General features: G+C 36.5%; 1 protein-coding gene across 3 annotated transcripts in view; it reads left to right on the top strand.

Annotated features, from left to right (window-relative positions):
- The window catches only part of DGKH (diacylglycerol kinase eta), a 195,126-nt gene that overhangs the window by 84,798 nt on the left and 83,178 nt on the right, over positions 1 to 27,150 (top strand). For 2 of the 3 annotated variants that reach the window (XM_049778886.1, XM_049778885.1), the window contains exons 4-5: positions 20,422 to 20,526; positions 20,721 to 20,853. In XM_049778886.1, coding sequence (XP_049634843.1) covers positions 20,446 to 20,526; positions 20,721 to 20,853 — 214 coding nt within the window. In that variant the 5' untranslated portion in view covers positions 20,422 to 20,445. Of the gene's footprint in view, positions 1 to 20,421; positions 20,527 to 20,720; positions 20,854 to 27,150 lie in introns of those variants that run through there. The other variant, XM_049778887.1, reaches the window with a different exon arrangement.

The following is a 27,150-nucleotide window of genomic DNA, read 5'->3' as shown; positions in this document are numbered from 1 at the left end:
AGGTTTGTCTGAGACTATTGCAATGGAAAGGGACCTCTGGAAACATAATGGAAGACGCTATCCCATCCTAGGATCAGCACAAAGACCAGGACCGCCAAACATAGAAGACAGATTAAAATGACTCTGAGGGAACAGAACTTCTAGACCCACAAAGAAAAACATAATCATAAGTTCAACTCCTTGACTCATGCAGATACCGAGACCTCTAGATACAGAGGTCTGATGTTATCACCCAGGACGGAGCAGAAGTCTTCCATACACCACAAAAGCACCAAGGGGAGAGTAAATGAACCTGAAAGGAGTCTATAGTTAATCCAATGACAATATACTTCAAAGGTGGAGAAACCCTGTATCTCTTAGACAAAGGAAATTTCTTTTCGAATGACCCCAATATTTACTGTGCATCTGCAGGAGGGAAAAAAAAGCACAAAACAATTTTTTATTATTATTTACTTATCTATTTTTTTTGTTGATTTCATTGTTGTGGTTTGACTATTGAAGTGGATGTCTCCATTTATATTTATTTATTTATTTTCTTCTTTTCTTTTCTTATGTGCTCTGCCACATTTTTATTATCTCAATACCATGGCTTTTATATGGTGCTTACCCTTTTTTTTTTTTTTTGAATGCTCACTGGATATTTTATTTGACAGTTCTTTATGTACTGTTGTGGTGTTTCACCTTCTTTTTCCCCTTCGTCTCTCAAACCAAGGATGAAAGCCTCTAGAAGGACTCCGCCCATTTCCGGAGTATCTGATTCTTTTTTTTCTCCAGGTTATTACTTTTCTCTTCTTCAAACAAAACCGGATAACTTGAACTATCTAGTCCTGCCTCTCAATTGGGGGGGGGGAATAAGGGAGGTACCAAGACCAAATAGTTTTAAGACCACTAAGTAGTAAGCTAGGCACAGAGGGGACCACTTATTCTAGCAGCCCTGGGGGTAAGGGAAGAGGATATGGGAAGAAGGAAGGGAACGGAGGTGGAGGGAGGACAGTTCAGTGATGTGAATTTCCCTGTTTTTATGTTAATATGTACCTAAAATATTATTGTTAACGATATGTAAGCCACTATGATTAAAATAAAAATTATATTTAATAATAAAAAAGAATTTAGGGAAATGTGACATTTTTTTAATATTTGAACAATTATGTTGAAGAGGCAGTAGGCAAGTTTTAGTGTTACTGCACAGTAACCAGAATTTACCAGAATTTAGTGTTCAGACAAAGATTTGGAGCCCATTACACTCTGTGTACTGAGTCATTTGATAGAGCAGGCTTCTTTTGAGGTGATGGCTATCCCCAACTTATCACTTTCCATGTGCACTGAAAGGGATCTTCAAGAAGAGTGTTCTTAGATCAGACTTAGGTTTAGGGTGCTGAAATGAATTTCTCAAGATTCAATGACTAATCACTGTGTACATCTAAATATAGAATTTGAGCTCTCACATATTGGGGTTTATTCAGGAGAGGCAGGAAGCATAGATTTGAAGATTTCTGGCCTATTTTATATGCTTAATCTTGACATGCTGTCTCATTATCCCATAGAGCTAAGTGGCTATTCACTGGAAAGATCTTTGCATGAGGTGTATCTGTGGGAAGAGGTGAGGGAGATAAGGGGATTGCTTTTTTTTTGTAGGCACTAAGGTATTTTTTTCTTCACCGCAAGGCTAATGCATTGCCTGGCAGAGGTGGGAAAGGCAATGCATATTTGTTAAGAAATGTGCTCGATGGACAATATTTGTGAACTCATTTTTCCTTTGGGAGGAAAGTTTCAGGTTTTATATTCCCACTCATCTCTATATTCAAGTATCGTAAGGTCATAATTATTTGTATCTGAATGATTGTTTTTATACTCATTTCAGGTCTTAACATGATTTTTGGTATCCCACATAATTGTTAGATGTCTAATAGCAGCAAACGGTTTTTTTTGTTTGTTTGTTTTATTTAACATCTCTTTTTAAGGTATCTAAATGATACCACATTCAATTGAAAGGTTGTTTTGTCTTAAAAAAAGTCTGATATACAGTTTAGGTAGCTTTATACTCTAAAGGCTGATCATTGATAAGTTTGCAATGTTTATTTCTTTTTTCCTATTAAAAACATCAGGCATAATATTTCATTCTGTATATGTACCATGTTTCTTTAGCCATTCATCTCCATTTCATGAAGTCATGAAATTTTCCTATACACTATGTACATGGAATCTATTATGCTAAGTGAAATAAGTTAGAGGGAGAGAGATAGAAACAGAATAGTGTCACTCATTTATGGTTTTTAAGAAAAATAGAAGACATTTTTTGTAATAATTTTCAGAGATAATAGAGATGAGGCTGGAAGGTCCAGCTCACGATATGGATTTCACTACAAAGCGTGGTGAGTGCAGTTAGAGAAATAACTACACTGACAACTATCATAAAGATGTGAATGAATGAGGGAAATAGAAATCCTGTCTTGAGTACAGGCTGGGGTGGGGAGATGGGGAGGAGGGAGATTTAGGACATTGGTGATGGGAATGTTGCACTGGTGAAGGTGGGTGATCTTTACATGACTGAAACCGAACTACAATCATGTTTATAATCAAGCTATTTAAATAAAGATATAAAAAAGTCAGAGGGAGAGAAATAGACACAGAAGTCACACTCATTATGAGTTTTAAGAAAAATTAAAGACATTATTGTAATAAGGCCCAGAGACAATAGCATTAAGGGCTGTAAGGACCAGAAGTATCAGCTCACCACAAAGAGTGGTGATTGCTGTTAGGGAAATAACTACACTAACAGCTAGCATGACAAAGTTAAAGAGTGAGAGAAGTAGAAAGCCTATCATGAATACACAAAGAGGTAGGGTAGGAGGGGAACATTAGTGGTGGGAATGTTGCATTGGTAATAAGGGGTATTCTGTTTATGACTGAAACCCAACTACAAACATGCTTGTAATCATAGTGCTTAAATAAAGATAAAAAATTAAAAAATTAAAAAGTTCAAGTGGGTTAATAAATGATCTAGTTCTATTTAAAAAAAGACATCAGGTTATTAGCAATGAAATATCACTCTTTCTTGGTTATGTCTTGTTTATCTTTCATTTGGCAATATGGCATATTTTCTAAAAGCTCATAATAGCTTTCAGAGGTATTTCTCAGAAATTCATTCATTCACCTGGCAAATGTTTCTCAGAAACACACCTCAAAGCTATTAGGAGCTTTCTAATAGCTTATATAGAGGTCTTATTTCTTAGACCAAGTTCTAAGGGATAAGAAATGAATAGTCTTTTCATAGCTAAGCATTTAAAATCTTTGGGGAATGTATAGGATATGAACAGAGAATTCTGCTTTAATCTCCACCTTCACTTCTTCACTAGTAGCATTCCATTGACCTTTCCAATGGACTTTCTGAAGTCAGCCAAGAATCAATGAGCATGGCCTTGGATATTCTGGTAACCCTGTAGCCCTGGGGATCTGAGCTTGATTCTTTGTCTTTTTGTTTTGTTTCGGGGGCCACACCTTGTGGCACTCAGAGATTACTCCTGGCTTTGTGTTCAGAAATCAATTCTGGCTGGCTTGTAGACCATATGGGATACTGGAGATTGAACCCACATGCAAGGGTCAGCCACATGCAAGGCCAACGCACTGGCCATCATATCCAACACACTGTGCTATAGTTTTTGCCCCTGAGCTTGATTCTTAATCAGAACATGGAAGTTCTAGCACATGGATCATTTCTCAGAGGATCTGTCATGGTCGTGTGTATGTACTCTCAAAAACTTTGGAGAGAAGGTTCATCATATAAAAGATCTGTGTTTCAGGACTCAAGTCCAGATATTCTGTTCAGTTACTGTGCTTGTATTTCCACTTTTACTTTGGTTTGACTGGTTTTGCTGCAGTTAATTAAACCTTGTGCTTCTGTTCAGTAGTATGCAGTCTGCTGCTATCTGCATTTTTTTTCTGTTCCATTGGGTGGTTGTAATGCAGTTGACTCTCAAGCCCTTCCTTCACTTCTAGAATTCCCTTAGATAGTTATTCATTTACTTGGCAAATAATTATTGAGTTTGCTATATGTGTCAAACCCTGTACTGAAATCTGGATATATGATGTTGGATAAAAAGAATTGTCCATGTGGTAAGTAGCATGTTTTGTTTTAATTTAAATTCCTTGTAGATAGGTTTTCACTTTTTTTTTCTTGTGACTTTGGGTATAGTAGTCTTGAGATTGTCTTCCAAAGGAAGCTGTGCCATTTCGGATTTTAGGAAAGAAAGGTATCACACACCTTTTTAAACTCAAGGCCAAGCGTTAAGTTATACCTTATTCTACCTAAAACAAAGATCATCCCTGTTTCCTTTGTATGTTTGTTTACAACTTAGATTTACCCCAATCAGAAATTGTCTTACTTGTAAATCTGCGTGGGACTGGTTCAGGATAGCCTGAGCTATCTTCTCTTACTGCCCCATGCAGGGGTGGTCTGGAAGGCAGCTGGCTCTCTATACTAGGTAGAAGACTGCCAGACTACATGTGTTTCACCCTCAATCTGGTTTGGATTATTTCTTGTATGACCTTGCTTTATGGTCATTCATTCTCTTGGGCTTGGAGATACAGCACGTGGGGTGCTTTTATGTTCATGATGCCATTGACACACACAATCCTCTGGGAATGCTGCATTTGCTCTTTTCCAAAATCATGTCTCTATGTCAGTATTTCTTAGATCAAAACATAGCAGATATATTAGGATACGTTTTCCTCACTCTAGATGTGTTTTTTTGTTTGTTTGTTTGCTTGGTTTGTTTTTTTGTTTTTTTTGGGGGCCACACCTGGTGACACTCAGGGGTAACTCTGGCTATGTGCTCAGAAACCGCTTCTGGCTTGGAGAAGCCATATGGGATGCCAGGGGATCGAATTGTGGTCCTTCCTAGGTTAGCATGTGCAAGGCAGATTACCTTACTGCTTGCGCCACCGCTCCGGCCCTTAGATGTGCTTATGAAACTGATTTTCCAGATAGAAAGGTGTTAGCCTTAGCTAGTACATGCCCAGAGATTAACTGCTACATGGATGTGAAATCTAACCTGATTTAACCTGGGTTTTAGAGGAATTACCTTCACATTTCCACTGCTGTATTGATTGAGACCAGACATGAATGAATACATAGTATTCATATATATATATACATAGAATATATAGTATACATATATACACCAGATATAGCATATATAGTAAGGTCTCCTGTTTGAAAGTCAGTAACAAATCTGTATTTTGTTCATAGCACCCTACATTCATACCAGCCAAGTCTCGCCTAAGTTCCAAATGTATGTCCCTGAGCTGATGCTTTCACTGTCATTGTGTTCTGGAGACATCAGTTACACCTAACTGCATTGAATTTCCAGATTTTATTTTCTCCTGAGCATTCTGGAGGAAAGCAAGTATTGTTTGATATTTGAACCAATGGCCCCAGTCATACTTAAGTTTACCATTTTGCAGCTTTCTATGAAAAGATCTTTTTCAGCCTTTGCCTCTCTACTTCACTGACACCCTTTTTTGGATGAGGGCTACATTGTGCTTCCTTGTAGTCTTTTCATGACAGTAGGGCTTGGTTGAATTCTCTCTTTGGTATCATAGTCATTTAGATTAGCTAGACTTCTGATACTTGTTTGTGCAACAGAATGAAATCTCATCCCTATAAAAATGGTATCCTGTTTCACTAAGGTACCTCCTGAAAGGGGTAAAGGAAAGTAAACCACTGGCAGTGATTAAAAACAGCATCAACAATATAGTGTGCACATGGATATCAGCTAGTGAGGTCACTGTTCTCTGGTCATGTAACAGAAGCAACAGAAACCTGAAAGGATTTAAGTTCTTCTAGCTTTTGTCCTGGCTAGCAGGGGTCTGACTTCTAAACAATTTAATATCCTAGATATCCAAGGCATCCTGACAGAATCATTAGGCTCTACTTTTAAAGAATTGGGAATAATGGAAGTGCTCATTTCAGATATTCTCAGAGTTTTGCACGCCTGTTCCCCATGAATTATGCAAACCTGCTTAAAGACTTGTCTCATCCTGACAAGCCCAGAAAGTGCACGGTAAGGGATCCCTTGGTGGTCACACCTGGTTTTAGTGACAATTCTAGAATCACACATGCATCCTGTATGTAACCACTCTAAAAAATGAGAAATGGTGATATTACTTAGATTATGGCTCTAACATAATTCATTAAATTTTTTGTAAAGTACTAATTTTATGCTTTCTCTGAATATTAAAAATAGAATCATGGAAGCTGTAAGAGTTTTGGATTTTTTTTTGTTATTTTTTGAGGGGAAGCCACACCTGGTGACACTCAGGGGTCTCTCCTGGCTATGCGCTCAGAAATTGCTCCTGGCTTGGGGGACCATTTGGGACACTGGGGGATCGAACTTCAGCCTGTCCTAGGTCAGCAGTGTGCAAGGCAAATACCCTGCCGCTGCACCACTGCTCCAGCCCCAAGAGTTTTAGATTTTAAGGCATTATAGTGTAGATGAGAAAAAATGAATAATTTGTTTCTGAAAGTTCCTTGCTCTATCCTATAACTCAAAATTGAACATAATGAGCAGCTGTTTTCAACTTTATATCTTACTTATTCCAGTAAGTTCACAAAGTGGTTATTCTTTCTTCCTTTCAATAGATATAGAAGCCAGGGTCAGAATTTTATAAATATATCTAGTTAATGAGTACCCTGATTAATTTTGGAATCCTATTGTTCTTTTCATGAAAATGGGTAAAACATTGATATTTTTTGATTGTGGTAAATAAAGATAAGCATCATTTTAAGTAGGACTTATTTCAGCCTGGACATTCTTCATAAATCTTTATCACCTTGCAAATGAGAAGAAACTATGTAAAATAGTGTATCAGTTTTCTGTGATTTTCTGTGATTTTTGAATGCTTGCTGGTTTTTATACAAAGTCAGTCTTCGTGATAGTTACTTAATTAGTGTTGCTGTTGTTATTATTATTGTATGCTATGCTTTGCAATGCCAGTGATTGAGCCTACAACTCTCCTCAAATATACAAGTCAGGTGCTCTGTTATGGAGCTGTATCCTCAGCCAAGGCTAATTACCTTAAATAGAAGAGAGTTTCGATTGTCTTCTGCATTGTGGCTTGTCGCAAAAAAAAAAAAAAAATTTTTTTTAAACAAGAAGATAGTTAAAGAGACTTTCTGTTCATTAATTCTGCCTTAAATATTTTTTGTGGCGTTGAGATCCAGTTTAATCTTGGCCAAGACAAGATCACTATTATGGAACTGGAGGCAGAAGTTAGTCTTTAAATCTTGGAGAAAATAAAATTACTAGCAAAGTACTTTTAAGCAAAGTTGACATCCTAGAAAAAAATGTGGCTACACATAACCTGATATGTTGACGTCAGAACTTAATTAGTATTTTCCAGCCAGTGATAACTTCTATAATTCAGACATGGGGTATGGCCTAGAGACAGGGATTCTCTGCATTAAATACAGTACAATGTCTTATTTCTGCAAATAAGATTTATTTTTTAACATTTGCCTAATACATTGCAGTAATTAGCCCAACACTGTTTTAGTATTAATATCAGACAGTGGACAGCTACTAGGGTAGACATCAGAAATCACACAGCCTGCTGCTAATATTTTAAGTTGATATGCGTTGTCTGTCTCTCTGTATGTATGTCCTATATATTTGATTTTTGTATCACTAACAGGTTGAGTGACTTCTATGGTTCACTTTCTGACTTTCTTTTTAGTGCTCCTTAAATTTCATCTTTTCGAGTTGAGCTACTCAGCCAATTATTTGATCTTTCCAATTTTAAAACAGCTCATACATAGTGTGAGAAAAGCTGTCAAGAAAAAGCAATTAAACCTTTTCTTTTTGTAAGAATCCAGGAATTGTGTGTGTGTTTGTGTGTGTGTGTACGTGTGTAATGCTGAATGGCTGTGCAAAATATATGAATATAACAGCATACAATAAGAACCAAAACTTATTCAGTGGAAAAATCCAGATAAACACACTGTAAAATGTATGTATTTGTATCTATGTGCAAGCATTCATGAGTTTGGAACAAACATGAGTTTGTTCCTTATTCAGTGAATATCTCTGATGAGAGAAACGTATTTATAAATATATTTGCCTTCAGGAAGGGAACTTAGTGGCTAGGTGCACACTTGAGAGGAAAATATTTTTTGTTTTAAGTCTATTTTGAATTTAGGAGGTGGTCACAGGTGCCTATTACTAATTATACATAAGGTAATGCTGCATTGGAATTCTTTCCAGAATCTTCCTATCAGATGTATTTGATGGGTAGTGTTTTTTTTTTTCCAGCAGGCAAATCAACTGTAGTAATGTCCATGGAAATAAGAATAAAAGTGCAAATCAGGTCATCTGTAATGGCAGGGAAGAAATGGGTGAGTGGAGAGCTTGTGGGTGGACTGGGAACGGAGGGACAGAGGGGGGAAATTAAGATAGAGTTGAGTAGGTGTGGAGCTAGCATATAAATGATGACTTTAAGAGTCTAAAATGAAACCAAGAGTTTTTTTTTTGAGTGTGAAAAGGACCCACTAGTTTTTGGAAATTCTATATTTGAAATGATAGTATGATTCCTGGAGAGGCTAGCAGGCAGTTGAGAGGCTTTGCAATCAAAATGACTTAAAAGGACTTTTAATATCACTGTATTAGTCTTCAAAGTTTCCATCACATTCATATATTCCTAAAATATGATTATGGTATAATGGAAATTTTAGGCTATAGAAACATTCTAGTTATGTGATGACCAATACAAACAAGATAATTTGTTTTGTTCTGAAATTTTCCATTATATACATATCCCGTACAAAGCAATTTGTGGTTTTGAATCAGAAGAGCTTGTCCCAAAGGAGTGAGAGTGATGCAGTGTTCTCATCCCTGGTACAGTTTCAACATATTAAATGAATGCTAAAACATTTAATGTACCCATTAACGAATACTGCTAATTTATTGTGGAAATATATATGAAAATCTGCATAAATAATTTCTGAAATTGTTATCAGTGATTTCACAATTAAAATTCACTAAAAACAGTTTGCAATCTATATAATACATTATGGATACTTCAAATACAATGCTGTATGTGATTACATATCTTGCTGATATTCTCTAAAATTAGTGTTTGGTTTTCAGAAACCTGTCTATACTAGTAAATTGAAATTTTATTTTATAAGCTCCTGTGTATCCCTTTTCTCCCTCATTTTTAAAGGATACACAAGTATGTATCCTATCTATAGGAGTGAAACAAGATTGTGGAGTAGCTCGGATTATTTAAATATGTTTTTAAAGTTTTGAGCACTGTAAGATAACAACTCAGTTCAATCTTGATGAAATCGTAGCAACTTCCATCATCTAGATGTTGCCACATTTGCTATACTTATTTTTTTCTTATTCTATTTGAAGTATTTTAAAGTAAATCATTTACATCATTGTACTTAAGGCCCTCATTTTGTAGGCATATTTAAAATATTTAAAGCTTTGTTATATTTTAACTTTGCCTCTTGTCATGCTTCTTCTCAAATACAACTTGGGTATGCATGTAGCAGTTGGGATAAAAAAGGAATCATAATGCTTTTTAGCCTGCAATAATAGTTCTTTTATTGTGTTATTGATAATGAGAGGCATTTGCTAATTGTGTACAACTCATTTATTTTCTATATTGGTTATTTTCTTCAACTGTCACAACAAAATTATAAAATGAAAAGCAGGGAGGAGCCTACTCGCCACTGCCCATTGCCATTCTGAGCTGATCTGCAGCTGATCATCACTGTGGGTGCTGAGACCAATACCCACCCAGAAAACCTTGCTGGAGCCGTGTAAGCAGAGGTAAACTGGAAACGCCAAAGCAGGGAGGAACACGGCTGCTCTGCTTCACTTCATAACGCACGTCTCCTAGAGTCTAGACCATGAACCCCACCACCACATGCAGTAAAAGCCACACTACAAGCGTATCAATGGGGAAATGATGCATAGAGAATGAGGATGGCAGCTCTTATAACCCGAAAAGTACCAACCAGCTAGTTAGCCTCTCAGATAAGGAGTTAAGAGAAGAAATATGGTGGATGCTCATAGAACTCAAAGAAAGCATAGATTGAGCTAAATAGAACACAAAGATAGAAATCAGAAAACTCCAAACTGAAATAGCAGGACTGAAAAACTCAGTAAATGAAATTCAAAACTCAATGGAAAGCCTCTCCAACAGAGTATCAGCAGCTGAAGACAGAATCAGCGAGCTGAAAGATGAGATGCAGAGCAACTCCATATAGCAGAAGAGACTGGAAAAAAACCTTAATGCAAATGATCAGACAATGGAAAATATACATAAAAGAATGTAAACAGATGAAAATAGAGGTCTTTGAGAAGTTCACAGAAACAACGTAAGAAACATTGAAGTCCCAGAGACCCAGGAAGAAAATCCCAAGGAAGAATCAACAGTCAAGGACATCATTATAGTGAAACTTCCAGAGCTAAAGATGGCATGCAACCAAATCTTGCATGTCCTTAGAGTGCCAGCTAAAACAGACCGAAGAAAAGCACCACAAGGAACATCCTAGTCACAAATGACAAATCCCACAGATAGGGATAGAATACTAAAAGCAGCAAGATCAAAAGGGAGGAAATTATATTCAAAGGAGCATCCTTAAGACTTACAGCAGACTTGTCACAAGAAACCCTCAAGGCCAGAAGGCAGTGGTGGGATACAGTGATAAAATTCAATGAAATGAATGCTTTGCCTAGAATACTATACCCAGCCAGACTCACTTTCAGGTTTGAAGGAAGTATACATAGCTTCACGGATAAACCACAGTTCAGACACTTTACAGACTCAAAACCAGCCTTAAAATAAAAACTGAAAGGTCTACTTTAAGACAAGACAGACCAACAGACACAACAAACTTCTACACAAAGATGACACTAAAATTCCATGACAATTTTCTCTCTCAATGTCAATGAACTAAATGCACCAGTTAGGAGACACAGAGTGGCTAACTGGGTCAAAAAGCTGAAGCCAGGGGCCAGAGAGATAGCACAACAGTAGGGCATTTGCTTTGCATGCGGCCAATCCAGGACGAACCTTGGTTCAATCGCTGGTGTCCCATATGGTCCATCGAGATAGGAGTGATTCCTGAGCACACAGCCAGGAGTAACCCCTGAGTATCACAGGATGTGGCCCAAAGAGCAGGGGGAAAAAAAAAGCTGAAGCCAAAATTTTGTTGTCTATAAGAAACACATCTAAATAGTCAGAACAAACATAGACTCAAAATAAAAGGCTGGAGGAAAATCATTCATGCAAACAAAATTATAACATACTTAATTTACCCATGTAATGGGAGAATCAATCAGATGCTGTCGTTTTGTCCTAGTTTATATAAAAAGACAACACACTTTGGCAAGGATATTCTGTTCTTATCCTAGGTCTTTTCTCTCTTTTTTTTTTCCCTCCACATCCCTCTTAATCTTCTTTCTCTTTTTATAATTGACTAAATTCTGTCTAATCATGTTATAGATACAGAAATTTTCCAACAATACTTTTGAGTAGTTGCAGTTTTGTACATTCTGACACAAGTAAGTAATCTTTCATATATATGCTACAGAATTCTCAATTATTTATGTAAAGGTGTTTACTTGATTTGTAGCTGATATTTGAAATATATAAAATATCCAGATGATATAAAACTTTTCCTTAGATTTATTTATTTATTTATTTATTTATTTAGTTTTTGAGTCACATCCGGCAGCGCTCAGGGGTTCCTCCTGGCTCTATGAACAGAAATCGCTCTTGGCAGGCTCAGGGGACCATATGGGATGCTGGGATTTGAATCACCATCCTTCTGCATGCAAGGCAAATGGCCCTACCTCCATACAATCTCTCTGGCCTTAAAACTTCTTAGGTAGAAAAATAAGTGGCAGTGGCAAAATAACACTTTGTTCCTAGTATGTCATTGTTTATTCAGAGTTTCTATGAAGATGTTGGATATGATACTACAGTAATACCCACCTTGATCAGAAATCAAAATCAGAAGAGTGAAGACTTTCAGATTTTCTTGTTGACTGTCAGTGGAGGGTTTGAATGTGTGCTGTGTAAACATCTGTAAATATTTTTAGATTATCTATGAAGGGAACAAAAGACTCTTCTTTCTACATGCCTGGCAGCCCAACACCACACCCTACACCCTTCAACAAAAACAGCTTAGCTCTGCATCTTAACCATATTAAATGTCAAGCCAACAATTTGTTCAGATCTATAAATCCTAGACACATACGTGACCAAATGAAACATCAAATTTTTATAATGCCAGCCTAGTAATTTCACAGGAAATATAATGGGAAAAACATAGTAATCTACCAAGTAGTGAACCTAAACAATAACACAGTTGCTCATCTAGCACCAACCACAGCACAGTAAATCCTTAGACACTGATTTTACTAACACCATGGAGAGATATAACAATATTTCAAATTGACCCTTGTTAATCAAAGTTTTGATAATTTCATTTGACTTTGTGTTGTAACAAACAATATGCAGTAAATTTGTGTCTGCAAGGAGACAGGCTATGTTTGTGAGTGAGAAATTGGGGACTGGTAACGGGTGGCTGGATTAGTGTTTGAACATTTAATGCTTGAAACGACTGTATTATGAACAACTTTGTAAATTATGGGATTATAATAATATTTTTTTAAAATAGGTTGAAACAACTTGAACCTGAGAGCAAGCAAACTTGTTTAACTATAGACTTGGGGTCTGGAGCAATAGTATAGTGGGTAGGATGCTTTCCTTGCACAGGATCTACCCAGTTTGATCCTTGGAAAGACATATGGCCCCTTGAGCCTGCCAGGAGAGATGCCTGAATTTAGAGCCAGGAATAATCCCTTAGTACACTGTGTGTGCCAGCTCCGCCCCCCCCCCCCAATGTTGGATTTCAACTTGTTGATTTTACAAAGTATTTGGAATAATCAAACAAAAGTATGAGTGATGATCATTTTGTAAGACCTGTTTTATTCCGTGAGCTGCTACCAGTATCCATTGTGTTCATTTAATCCCACAAAGTGAAGACAGTTAGGAGCAGGTAGGATCCATGCAAATATGGGTGCAGAGGGTTGCTGAAAAGGGAGGTAGGGAGCCATGAACTTTATCCTTTGTTCATATCCTTTAGACCCCTGCTATGTCTGAGGGTGGTAAAGTAGAGACTTACTTTACTTTGGGACTGATGTTTGAGCATATGCACCAGATTTGCTTGTATAGTTTTACAAACCTGCAGATCACATCTGAAATTATCCACACTTAGCCTCAATACAAGATATTGATTCCCAGAGTCTAGTTTGGTGTGCGGTTGGGTATGCTTTAAAAACATTCTTAGCTTGAGTTAGGTGTACATACTCCTTAGAGGCCATGGAAGTAAAGATACTACTTTAATCTTTGAAATATGGGAGAAAGCATCTCTCTCTGCTCTTAAAATAGTCACTTAAGATGCATGACTATACTGCAGTTTGACAAATTTAAGTTGTCAAGGTGAATTATTTCATTCTACAGAAGAATGGGGGAAGAAAACATACATAATTGATGAGTTAGATATAGACTTTATGATGAAAGATGGAAGAGAGAGAGTAAGACTGGCAGTTAGCAAATTCAGATACAGCAAACCTATGAGGCCTAATTACACCTGATTCAGTTCTGCCAAAAGTCAAACTGAGTCTTTTAAATTGTAATAAATATAGATAACATGAAGTTGTCATAGCATAACTTTTTGTTTGTCTTGCTTTCCGAGGACTGTGAATAATTTTTTATTTCAATTGGGGTAGTTTAAGATTAATCACTGAAAAGAAAGCAAGTACCACAATAGGGCAGGTGTGATCAATTCATTCATTTTAGAGAACTTTTTTTGTTTTTTGTTTTGGTTTTTGGGCCACACCCGGCGGTGCTCAGGGGTTCCTCCTGGCTATCTGCTCAGAAATAGCTCCTGGCAGGCACGGGGGACCATATGGGACACCGGGATTCGAACCAACCACCTTTGGTCCTGGATCGGCTGCTTGCAAGGCAAACGCTGCTGTGCTATCTCTCCGGGCCCCATTTTAGAGAACTTTTGATCAGAAATAAGAATGTCCCGGGGCCAGAATGACAGTATAGTGGATAGAGCATTTGCCTCTCATATGGATGACTAAGGTTCAATCCTGTGAAACATATTTGAGCTCCTCCAGGAATTATCTCTGAATGTAGTCAGGAGATGGATGACCTGAGTATTGCCAGGTGTGCCCCATACCCTAACTCCCAAAGAATAATACCATAAAGAAAAGACCTTCTGCATTAAAAAGTACTGGGAAGACTATAGAAATTATTGTGGAAGGCTTGATTTCTTAATGACTGAAAAATTACTGTGGAAGATTTCCTTTCTGAACCCAAAATCTGTGTTGAAATGGAACTTTACTAGTTAGGTGTGAATTGGCACATTTAACTCATCCACATGGGACTGAACGGGAACTAGGATGCTCTAGACTTTAGTTATAAGCTTTAAAAAATTATATAGTCACAATGAAGTCACAAAATTCTTTATAATTGGGTTTCAGGCATACAATGTTTGAACACCAATCCCTTTACCGATAGCTAATTCCCTCCACCAATGCCTTGCCCATTTGCCTCCCACTCAACAGTCTGCTTCTACAAAAGGCACATTTTATTTATTATTATTATTATTATTATTATTATTATTATTATTATTAGGGTTTTGGCTTTTGGATCACACCCAGTGGTGCTCAGAGGTTACTCCTGGCTCTACACTCAGAAATCACTTCTGGCAGGCTTGGGGGACCATACAGATGCCGGGAATTGAACCAAGGTCTGTCCTGTGTTGGTGGTGTGCAGAGCAAATGCTCTACTGCTGTGCTATCGCTTCGGCCTCCACATTTTAAAATATAAATTTTTTCATTGAGGTTTACAGTACTGTTGCTGATAGGATGTTATACATAACATTTTACCATCTTTCAGTACTACCTCCTCCCAGCTGAATGCTTCCCTCTACCATAAACTATTTCTTACCCTATCCCTAAGCCCCCTTCATGCCCTAACCTCCTGAGCTCCTTCATGTGCCATGTTTTTTACAGAGTGCTAGTTGTCATTCTCTTTGTTTTCATTGTCCTTAGGTATTTGTTATTCCACTATTATGCTTTCTATATTCTTCCCAAGTGTCCAAGAATAGATAACTGGATAAAGAAACTATAGTACATAAACACAATGGCATATCACTTGACTATAAGAAAAGATAAAGTCATGATATTTGCTGCTACATGGAGGGACCTGAACAGTATCGTGCTGAGTGAAGTTAGTTAGAGGGAGAGAGATCAGTAATGAGCCGTTTGCCATCATATACTGCTGCCTTGGATAAGGTTAGTCTTAGTGAAATTAAGGGAGTTCTTTTTTTTTTTCTTATTTGTTTTTCAAATGTTTTCTAAGTGGTCAATAGTGTTATTTCTGATTTGGTGGCTTATTAATGGCTCTTCTTTCCTTAACCAAATACCTTTATATCTTACTTAATTTCATGTTGCTTTTATCTGTGGATTACACTTACACAATACATATGTGTATATATATATGTATGTTGCAAACATGTATATTACAGAGGAAATCTAAATGAGTATTTTCTGTAAGCATTAAGAGTTGTTATGTTGGGGCCGGCATGGTGGCGCTAGAGGTAAAGTGTCTGCCTTGCCAGCGCCAGCCTAGGATGGACCTTGGTTCTATCCCCCGGTGTCGCATATGGTCCCCCAAGCCAGGAGCGACTTCTGAGTGCATAGCCAGGAGTAACCCCTGAGCATTACCAGGTGTGGCCCAAAAACAAACAAACAAACAAAAAACAAAAACAAAAACCATTTAAAAAAAAAGTTGTTATGTTGACATTTTAAATTTTGACTTTGAACAGACATTGTGCTGAAAGCTTTTTAAGTATGTTGAAGTAACGGTGTAACAGTAGTTTATATTATATACGTAGATTACAGGTGTGCAGCATAATAAATACATCTGTATATATAACAGTATGTTCAACCCTACTAATCACTTCTATTCATCACTATACCCTGTCTCATACCTGTAGAGCTGTGAATTTTCCACTTTGCTCCTCTAACAGCTGAGAGACAGACCCAGGGAGAGCCTAGGAAACGTGTTAGTTCAGGGACACACACAGGCAAGAAAGGATGCTGTTTGGATATTTGGATCTAGGTCAGTATGGCTCCAGGGTTTAGATGCTGAATCACTGTGCTGTTATGTTAGTGCTTTCCTCTAATTTACTTCACTATAGAGACTTTTCTTATTTTAAAAATTCTAACAATGTCACAGATTATCTTTAAGATACCAGCTTTTAAACTTAACTGCAATTTGGAATCAACTGGGAATTAGAAAAAAAAAATAAAACAATTGATTGAATCTCACTCTAACATATTCTGAGTTCATTGGAATTGATGAACCGGAATGTGGGGAATTTTTTTAGTCGTCCCAGTAATTCAATGTGCATCAGAATTTTAGGTCATAAGTTGGGAATAACCCTAAATTAAAAAAATTGTAATTAAGTTCAGAAATCCATTTCTTCTAATATTTTATTAGAGAAGTATTACACATTACTTTATAAAGTATAAGTACTTCATAAAAATTACACCTCAGAAGTACAATTAAAATTATCTTTAACCCCTTAGTGAAATTACCACTGTGAATTTTTTTCTGGGCAAATTTATGTATTTAAAAGCTTAACTGTAATGTTATTCATCTACAGAATTGTTTATGTTCAATGCCAGGTTATCTTCTGTATTACGCATTTGCATCCTTTTCCTTTTTCATATTGAGAAAATTTCAATTCTTTTACATGTACAATAGTATGGTGAATTTACCAGTTCAAAGTGAAGCAACGTTTCTTTTAATAATTTGTATGTCATTTAATAAGACATCGGAGACTGATTTAGGAGAACCTTTATGCCTTAACTTATATGAAACTTTTTCAAACAAGGGAACCGTGTTTTACTTCCTTATCTCCTTTCTAGATATTAAGGCAAAACCCAGATAACCTTATGGCAAGTACTATTTAATAAATGCTTTGTAAATGCTACTGTGAATTAATAGACAGATGGGTTCTAGGATCTGAATTGGGAGTGGTGGTTATTAAGTGATATTTTTTAAAAGAAATCACTGAAGCATGATCAGATTTAATATTTAACATTTAACATTTGTTAAATATTGGAGTAATGGGAAGAGGCAGTCAGAGTAGGGTTGCGATGAAAGGAGTTTGGAGGAAGGTACTTTAGGGAAGGTTAGCCACAGGTAAGCAAAGACAAAATAATATTGATGGCTGATGAGGGATCACCCATTTGGGAAAGAAGATATTACAGACATGGTAGATCACCAGCATTGTCTTCAGGGAGGCACAAGACAACTCTGGACTATTTGAGGAAGTAGTGTTCCTGAATCTGCTGCTACAGAATAGACATCACTACATAACATAATTTATGAACAATTTTCTTTTTCATTCCAGCTTCTTATATTGTAACCGTATAGCCAGTTGTAATCATAAAATCTGTACTTAAAAGTCATTTATCATTTCTTTTTAGCTCTTAAAATTTTAACTTGTTTTTAATGTGATGATCTTTATGTAATTATGCTTTACATTTAAATCTTTATTGTCCTTTTTTTTTTTTTTTTTTTTTTTTTTTTGGTTTTTGGGCCACACCCGGCGGTGCTCAGGGGTTACTCCTGGCTATCTGCTCAGAAATAGCTCCTGGCAGGCAGGCATGGGGGACTATACGGGATGCCGGGATTTGAACCAACCACCTTGGGCCCTGCATCAGCTGCTTGCAAGGCAAACACTGCTGTGCTATCTCTCTGGCCCCTTTATTGTCCTTTTAAAAGAAATCTTTGTTGCAGAGAACAATGAAAATATATTATGAGGTACATATATGGTGATATTGCTTAAATACCTTAAAATTGAGTCATTTATGTACTTTCAGAAATAAGAAAGAAGTGGCAATTGAGATTCTTCATTACTTGTTTCTTCTTCCCTTTATTGAAGCATGAATAACATTTTTAAAATATAGTTACTAAAAGTAGATAAAATTGTCAGGCATCTGCTTTGCTTAGAATTCAACAGCAAAGTTGAAGAATAAAAAGAGTTAAGCCTCATTTATTTATATGATTAATACCTATTTCACTATAAAATCATAACGAAGGGAATCCTTAGAGTTGCATCGTAGAATATAGCAAATAAATAGCTAAACAAGTAAACAATAGAAATGATAGAGAAATGTCACTGTGTGCCTTATTATTTTTTTGTTTGTTTGTTTTTGTTTTTTGGGCCACACCCGTTTGATGCTCAGGAGTTACTCCTGGCTAAGCGCTCAGAAATTGCCCCTGGCTTTGGGGACCATGCCAGGGGATCGAACCGCGGTCCTTCCTTGGCTAGCGCTTGCAAGGCAGACACCTTATCTCTAGCGCCACCTCACTGGCCTCGTGCCTTATATATTAAGGTGAAAGATTTGTAATTCACTTTGTAATTTCACCACAATAAAAAAAAAAGAAATGATAGAGAAAGCACTGATTTGGATAAATAGACTTTTTCAGGTAACAGAGTAAAACTTGGAGATTTCTGCAGAGTTGTGTCATTTGTTAGAGCCAGCACTTTATTATGATTTAATGTGATCTCCTTGCTGCCGTTGATGAGCTGCCCTAGAAAAACATTTTGAAGCAATAAAGCATCCATTTGGCTTCTAAGTAGTGAGGGAGGCCTTGCTCTTTGCATTAACTATTTATTCAGGAAGAGAAATGACCAGCTGCTAATAAGCTCTGTTGATAGAGCTTGGTGGAAAAAAAGAAGAAAAGAGGAATGAGATTCAGTTTAATTTCATAAGCAATTGAAAAGAGGAATGAGATTCAGTTTAATTTCATAAGCAATTAACAGATGTCCAAAGCTGAATGGTTGGTGCTCCTCTCCCATGTGATTCTCCTGGCCAGCTGTATTTAGGGGCAGTGTGTTTTAGATGTGGTACAGGACTCTTGGTTGATGGAAGGATTGTGTAGCTTAAAGGAATGAAAAAACAGAGGATGAAGTGATGAGTAAGTAGCTAAATTGGGTTGCTGTCTGTAGTTTTGAATAGTGGAATTATTTTCTGAGATGAACATTAGTAATTGAAGCTTACTAGTGTGCTGTTTTGGGGAAAGGTTCTTTTCTTTTCTTTTTTAAGAAAAAAGATGATTAGTACTTCTTATGACTTGGGAAATTTCTGTTGTATACTCTGGTATTGTTAACATGATTAAGTAAATTTTAATTTGTTTGTACAAAACTTACTTGCTGTAAAATAAATAACGTGTCATTTGGAAAAAGTTTATAGGTAGGAATGTAGTTTCTTGATCTCATTCCACATGTAAGGAACTGGTTCCTTCTTTGTAATAAATGTTAGCATTTAGCAACCTCAAGATGACAACCAGAACATTGTATTCATACATACATAGGAATTTCTTTTAAGTCATTGCAGAAGCTTACTTTAAAGCATTTTTGGTGTTAGAACATTATTAACTTTTTATTTCACTTGCTTTAAGTTTCTTTTTTTCTTTTTTTTGCTACACCTTGCAATGCTCAGGATTTATGCCTGCTTTGTGCTCAGAAATTATTCTTGGCAGGCTCGGTGTACCAGGGATTGAGCCCTGGTTGTCTGTGTGCAAGGCAGATGCCCTCCCTGCTCTGGCCCCATGCTTTAAGTTTCTTAACGTAATTAGTTTGTCTTCTTTAGTGAAAGAAAAATTATATTTGTATATATATTATATTTTTCTTTAAAACCAATTAAAGGACTTTCATGCCAATCTTCCTTCCTTGATTTCATTAAAAAGTAGTATGGTGGGATTCTACAAAATGGTAAAAAAATCATCTTTCATATAAATTATTAAAATTGTGGTGTATATTACATACAATTCAATGTTATTTAATAACAGTCTTACTGATATCATTACAAACCAATTATGAAGTCATTTACTATAATATTCATTTGATTTTCAATGAAAACATTTTCCATATTAATATGTTGCATTAAATTTAAGTTTACTATGAGTTATGTTGAAGTATGTTTAAAATCAGTGTTATGATCTATTCCATGAAATAAATATACATTATGTATTTGGATTCAGAACCTTTGGCAAAAGGCTAAAAAAAATTCAGATAAGTAATGCCAAGGTCAAAGGCAAGAAAAGTGTTCCTGAAATTTTTCTTTTCTAGTAATCTACTATACTCAGAAAACAAACTCATTTATGTTTCAAGGAATCTTACTTTCTTAATCAAGAAAATAACGACTCGGAGATGTGAAATGAAATTAGCCTTATAAAGATGTTAGGCTTTGCAATAAGCTCTCTTGTTGGTTATTACTGATCATTAGATTGAATTATCCCTTTCAGATAATCACTCCTTTCAGAAGACTAATGCTGTGTGCTGATAACAGAAAGGAGATGGAGGATTGGATCAGCTCACTGAAATCTGTCCAAACCAGAGAACCTTATGAGGTAAAGTAGCATCTTTGTTGTCTCATGTATTCTTAGAGAATAAACATCAAATGGAAAACTAAAACTGTTTTCTTTGTGCCTATAAAGTTCATTTAGCGACTTCTTTAAACCTGATGATGTTTTTGTGAACTTATTGTTTCTAGTTTTAGAAATTTTTCTCATTTAGCAATCCTGTGCTAATGTCTCATTTCTAGGTGGCCCAGTTTAATGTGGAACATTTCTCAGGGATGCACAACTGGTACGCCTGCTCGCATGCCCGGCCCACTTTCTGTAATGTGTGCCGAGAGTCGCTTTCTGGAGTTACCTCTCACGGACTGTCCTGCGAAGGTACTGTCACTTCCCACTGTGCTGCTACCGCACTCACCCCCATGTAAACACACTGTGCTTGGCGCCCTGGGATGGGACCAGGGAAATTCATCCCAGGCAAATATTTGTCATGGGCAGAAACTGGGTCTGGGATCCTTAGTGGAACACAGGGTTTAAGTTTCATCATAGTTTCAAGTGCAGCTCTGAATGCTACGACTAATTTGCCCAGCAGAAAAATAATAGAAAGGCATTTGAATGGGGGTATAAATCCAGGTGTGGCAATTGACGCCTGAGGAATTGTCAAGTTTTAGTTTTTTTTAAATTAAAATTTTGTTTTAGTATTTAAATATCATTTTGATTTCTTTGTATACTTCTGACTGATTTCAGAGAATGGAATTTTCTCATAGGACAGTATCAGATGCTTGACCAGAATTTACAGCAGTTACTTATGTTGTCTTAAATAAATTTTGTTTCATTGATAATTAATTTAAATGGATGGCATCTTTGGAGAGATCAAGGCCCAGGTTTATGTATTTATTATAGGATTGTTGAGGTTTGTTGTCACAGTCATGTGGAAGTCATTGCTGGTGATGTTCAGGAACCATTAAGTTATATCCATATGCTGTATGGGATTGGGGGCCATGCTGTCCAGGATCAGGGTCCCACCCACGCAAGGCATGATCTTTACTCTATGAGTCTCATCCGCCTTTTGATAACTATTTTTCCCCACTGTGGGATGGAACTTTGGGTCACACCGAGCTGTGTTCAAGGATCATTCCTGGCAGTGCTTGTACCATAATCAATGCCAGAGATTGAACACTGGTTGGCTATATGCTAGGCAAACACCTTATCCCACTATATTATTTCCCACATCCCAATACTTTTTATAACCTGAAAGCAATAACTTCTAATATTACCTATGGAATTCATATTTTTTTAGATTGACCTAATTTTTTTACCCAGTGATTACATAATTGCAAACTACTTTAAAAATATACTAATAGCAGCTTTTCCCTTAACATAAAATTTTTTGAGGTGGCTCTAGAGGTAAGGTATCTGCCTTGCAAGTGCTAGCCAAGGAAGGACCACGGTTCAATCCCCCAGCGTCCCATATGTCCCCCCCAAGCCAGGGGCAATTTCTGAGCGCTTAGCCATGAGTAACCCCTGAGCATCAAACGGGTGTGGCCCCGCCCCCCCAAAAAAGATATAGGGGCTGCAGCAGTAGTGCAGTGGTAGGGCGTTTGCCTTGCACGAAGCTGACCCAAGACGGACCTTGGTTCGATCCCATGTGTCCCATATGGTCCCCTAAGCCAGAAGCGATTTCTGAGCACATAGCCAGGAATAACCCCTGAGCATCACCGGTTGTGGCCCCAAAACAACATTTATGGTCCCCTATAATTTTTATAATCTAAAAGGGGCCCTTTAGATAATAGTAATTCTTCCCAGGCATAATATTATATTGAGTTATTTGGAATGCTTTTAAAAATAATATCTCGAGGCCAGAGAGATAACACAACAGTAGGGTGTTTGCCTTGTAAGCAGCTGACTTAGGACCAATGGTGGTTTGAATCCCGGCATCCCGTATGGTCCCCTATGCCTGCCAGTAGCAATTTCTGAGTGCATAGCCAGGAGTAACCCCTAAGTGCCGCCGGGTGTGGCCCAATAACCAAAAATTAAATAAATAAAAATCTTATAGTACCTAATCTCAGAAATGCTTAAAAAGAATTATCTGGAATCGAAAGAGATAGTACAATGGGTTGGACCTGTACATTGCACATGGTCAGCCTGGGTTCTATCCCCAATATCTTATATGGTCCTTGAGAACTGAATACAAAACCCGGAGTAAGCCCGGAGCACTGCTGAGTGTGGCCCCAAATCAAAACAAAACAAAAAAGATATTTTGGACACTCCACAGTAGCTTTATGATTTTATAGTTAACCTTTATTAAATATGTTTAGTTGTTTAGGAATTGAGGTTAAATTGAATGAGAAATATTTTTCTAAACATTCTGAAAGAACAGTGAGATGAAGAAATGTGTTCTATTCTTCTGTTAATTCTTTTTAAATCTTAAGTCTCAATTCTGTTTTTAAATTAAAATTTATTTGTTCTTTTGTTTTGCTTTGTCTTGGGCCAAACGAGGCAGTGTTCGGGTCTTATTTCTTTCTGGTTTTGCACTAAGGGATCAGTGCCTGGCAGGTTCAGGGATCATATGTGATACATACAGGACAAATACCCTAACAACTGTATTGTAAATTTTTAGGGAGATATATGTTATTCATTTTTAGAGAGATATATGTTATTCATTTTCTATACTGATAAAAATGTTATATAGGAAGCATCTTCCCTAACAATATTTTTAGAACTGTAGCGGAGGGTTTTCAAAATGTGTAGGATTTTTAATGACTAATGATATTTGCTTCTTGAATATTGTTATTAAAGTCAGTTTTTTTCTTAAATTTTAAAATCCCACATAAAATCTGAATAGATTTTTTGCTTGATAAAACCAAAAATATAGAATACCAGAGACTTTAAAAGTTGCAACAATTAGGGACTGGAGAGATAGCACAGCAGTAGGGATTTGCCTTACAGGCAGCCAATTCGAACGGGCGGTGGTTTGAATTCCGGCATCCCACATGGTCCCCGTTGCCAGCCAGGAGCGATTTCTGAGCGCTGAGCCATGAGTAGCCTCTGAGTGCAGCCGTATGGAAACCAAAAACAAAAACAAACAAAAAAGTGGCAAGAGAATTATAATGCAAGAAAATTTATTTAGTATTGACAATGAATAAACTGTATTAGAATGAAATTAGCTTCTGATATGTGAGTCATCTTTAATTTTACTTAGCCATTTGACCTGCAGTTTTTACAACAAAATACAATTGTATTAATGATTTATGTTGTAGGTTGTGTTGAATTATTTTTTAAACCTTGAAGGATATATGAAAATAGCTTAATGAAAAATAGCATTTTCTAATATTTTAATTAATAATCTTTAAACAATTGATATCATTAATGATAATTTCAGAGCATAATGTTAATATATTTAAACAGTAACTTATTTTTTAATTTTTTATGTCTTTATTTAAGCACCATGTAAACATTAATTTAAATCACCTTATGGTATTTAGAAAAAAACAATAGCATCTATAACATGCTAACATGGGCTCTAGGGAATTTTTATCTTTTTTTTTTTGTTTTGGTTTTTGGTTCACACCCAGCAGTGCTCAGGGGTTACTCCTGGCTCCATGCTCATAAATTGCCCCTGGCAGGCAAGGGAGACGGGACGCCAGGATTCAAACCGATGACCTTCTGCATGAAAGGCAAATGCCTTCCTCCATGCTATCTCGCCAGCCCCCGGAATTTTTATCTTAACAACTATTAAATATTTAACAAAGATTAAGAGTTATGAAGACTATTATAATTTGAAAAATTATAATTTTCTTTTTTGTTTGTTTTTGTGTCACACCTGCCAGCACTCATGGGTTACTCCTGGCTCTGCACTCAGAAATTAACTACTGACAAGCTCAGGGGGCCATATATGATGCCAGGAATCAAACCTGGTAGACCACATGCAAGGCAAACGCTTTACCTGCTGAGCTATCATTCTGGACCCATATCTTAGTATTTTTTAAGTTCTATAGTTCTAAAATAATGACTTTAAATAATGAATAAAATGTCAGATTAACTTATTTGTAGAAATTTAATTACCACCTAACAAACTTAAGGTGCTGGTTAATTTTTTTTTATAATGAAAGGACCATAATTATAGTGATACCCATTTTATTATAACTTTATGTTATATTAAGCAACTTCACCATTCCCAAAGCTCACTGCTTTGGACTGGAGAGAATATACAGCCCGTAAGGCACTTGCTTGCATGCAGCCAACCTGGATTTGATTCCTGGCATCCCATCTAGTCTTCTGAACCTGCCAGGATTGATCTCTGAGTGCAGAAACAGGAGTGGTAATCTCTGAGTACTGCCAGGTTGACCTCCCAAAAAATACACAAACAAAAATGAAATTCACTTTATGAAACTCTTTATTATTACAAAAGTATGATTTTTATTTTGTTTTATTTTATTTTATTTTATTTTTGCTTTTGGGCCACACCCTGTGATGCTCGGGGTTACTCCTGGCTATGTGCTCAGAAATTGCTCCTGGCTCGGGCGACCATATGGGATGCCGAGAATTGAACCAAGGTCCGCTCTAGATAGGCAGCATGCAAGGCAAAATGCCCTACAGCTGTGCTATCCCTCTGGCACCTGATTTTTATTGTTAAAATGCTTCACATAATTAATCATTAGGGAGATGCAAATCAAAACTACAGTGAGGTACATCTCACACCACAGAGACTGGCACACATCACAAAGAACAGTCAGTGCTGGCAGGAATGTGGAGAGAAAGGAACTCTTATTCATGGCTGGTGGGAATGCTGTCTAGTACAGCCTTATGGAAAACAATATGAAGATTCCTCAAAAAACTGAAAATTGAGCTCCCATTTGATCCAGCTATTCCACTCCTAAGGTTATACCTTAGGAACACAAAAATACAATACAAAATCCCTTCCTCACACCTTTCATTGCAGCGCTATTTATAATAGTCAGACTCTGGAAACAACCAAGATGCCTTTCAATAGATGAATGGCTAAAGAAACTTTAGTACATATACACAATAGAATATTATGTAGCCATCAAGAAAGATGAAGTCATGAAATTTTTCTATACATGGATGCACATGGAATCTATTATGCTGAGTGAAATAAGTCAGGGAGAGAGATAGACACAGAATAGTATCACTCATCCATGGTTTTTAAGAAAAATTAAAGACATTACTGTAATAAGGCTCAGACATTAGAGTTAAGAGCTAGAAGGGCCAGAAGGACCGGCTCACAATTTGAAGCTCACCATAAAGAGTGGTGAACACAGTTAGGGAAATAGCTACACTAACAACTAGCATGACAAAGTTAAAGAATTATGGGAGACCTTATGTGTTGCTGAGGCTCAAATCTGGGTCAGCAGCCTTGCCTGCTGTACTCTTACTTTTTGTTTATCACAAACAGATTTAAATGAAAAAAAAAAAACTAGTTTTTCTATATGAAATCTGTTTTTGAGTCACTAAGTCATTTTTAAACAACACTGTCTGATTTCTAGGAAAGAATTTTTGAAGTGCATAAAAGAGCAAAAAAGTTTCCAGTATTTATAAACTAGAATTTTTCAAAGAAAATCCAGCTCAGCATACGTGACCATTTATGTATCAACAATAAATGATACTTTAAGTATTGTGAACATTTTTCATTTGTCTCAAGATCTCAGTTATTTCGTTTTTAGGTTACCTCAAATAAAGACAGTTTAAACAGAAATGTGTGTAGCCTATGGTTCAAAATTTACTCATGGACAGCTGGTAGAAATGCAAAATCATGTGAAATGGAACCCCTGATAGTCAGAACTTAGCAATAGTTACTTTAACGTATTTCTAGTAAAATGGCCCCAAAAGTTGGACATTGGTATTATGAATTCAGAATCTGCTGTCACTTGGATAATTTCAAGAAGGATAAATGCATTTAGCTATACTTAAGTTTTGATTTTGGTAAGCAAGGATTAGTTTTTCAAGTATTCTAAAATTGATTGCTTCTTTGACATGCATGCTTTCTGATTTTCTGCTCTTATTAATATGACAGGAGAGAATTGGTGATGTGGAGTAGGGCCATCACTTCATTCTTCTCATTCTCATTATTTTGTAATTAAAACAATATTCTTTATTACCTATTTCCTGTGATGCCTACATGTCTTCTTAACACAAAGTTAACACACAGCCTCTCTACATTGGGATGGGAGTGAGGAAAGCAAGTAGGGCATTTGCCTTGCACATGGTCAAATGGGGTTCAATCCTCAGCATTCCATATGGTGCTGAGCCCCACCAGGAGTGATCTCTGAGCACAGAGTCAGGAATAAACCCTGAGCACTGCCAGATGGGACCCATAAACTAAACTAAATTAAACTAAAATAAAACTTTTCTATGTTATCCTGATCTTTATCTTACTGTTATTTTCTAACCTTTTTAGTATGTTTTATACATAGAAAATGCAAACATCAGAAGGGTACATATAGCTCATTGTATTTTAGAAGTGAACTACATTCGATTAATTGATAGCTAATTAAGAAATAGGATGTTACTAGGCCCTTTATTACTGAGTTTTATTTTCTTCTGTTGTTCTTGTGTGTTTCTCCTTTCTCCACAAGGCCTAATTCTTCTGTACTTATTATCTTTCTGTTCCTTATTGTTTTTCTTTCTTAAGTAAATAGCTTTTTATAATAATGTTTT

Source organism: Suncus etruscus, chromosome 8 (assembly GCF_024139225.1).
Source record: "Suncus etruscus isolate mSunEtr1 chromosome 8, mSunEtr1.pri.cur, whole genome shotgun sequence".
Lineage (NCBI taxonomy): Eukaryota > Metazoa > Chordata > Mammalia > Eulipotyphla > Soricidae > Suncus > Suncus etruscus.
Note: the sequence above shows the minus strand (reverse complement) of the source record. Positions and strands in the feature narration are given on the sequence as shown.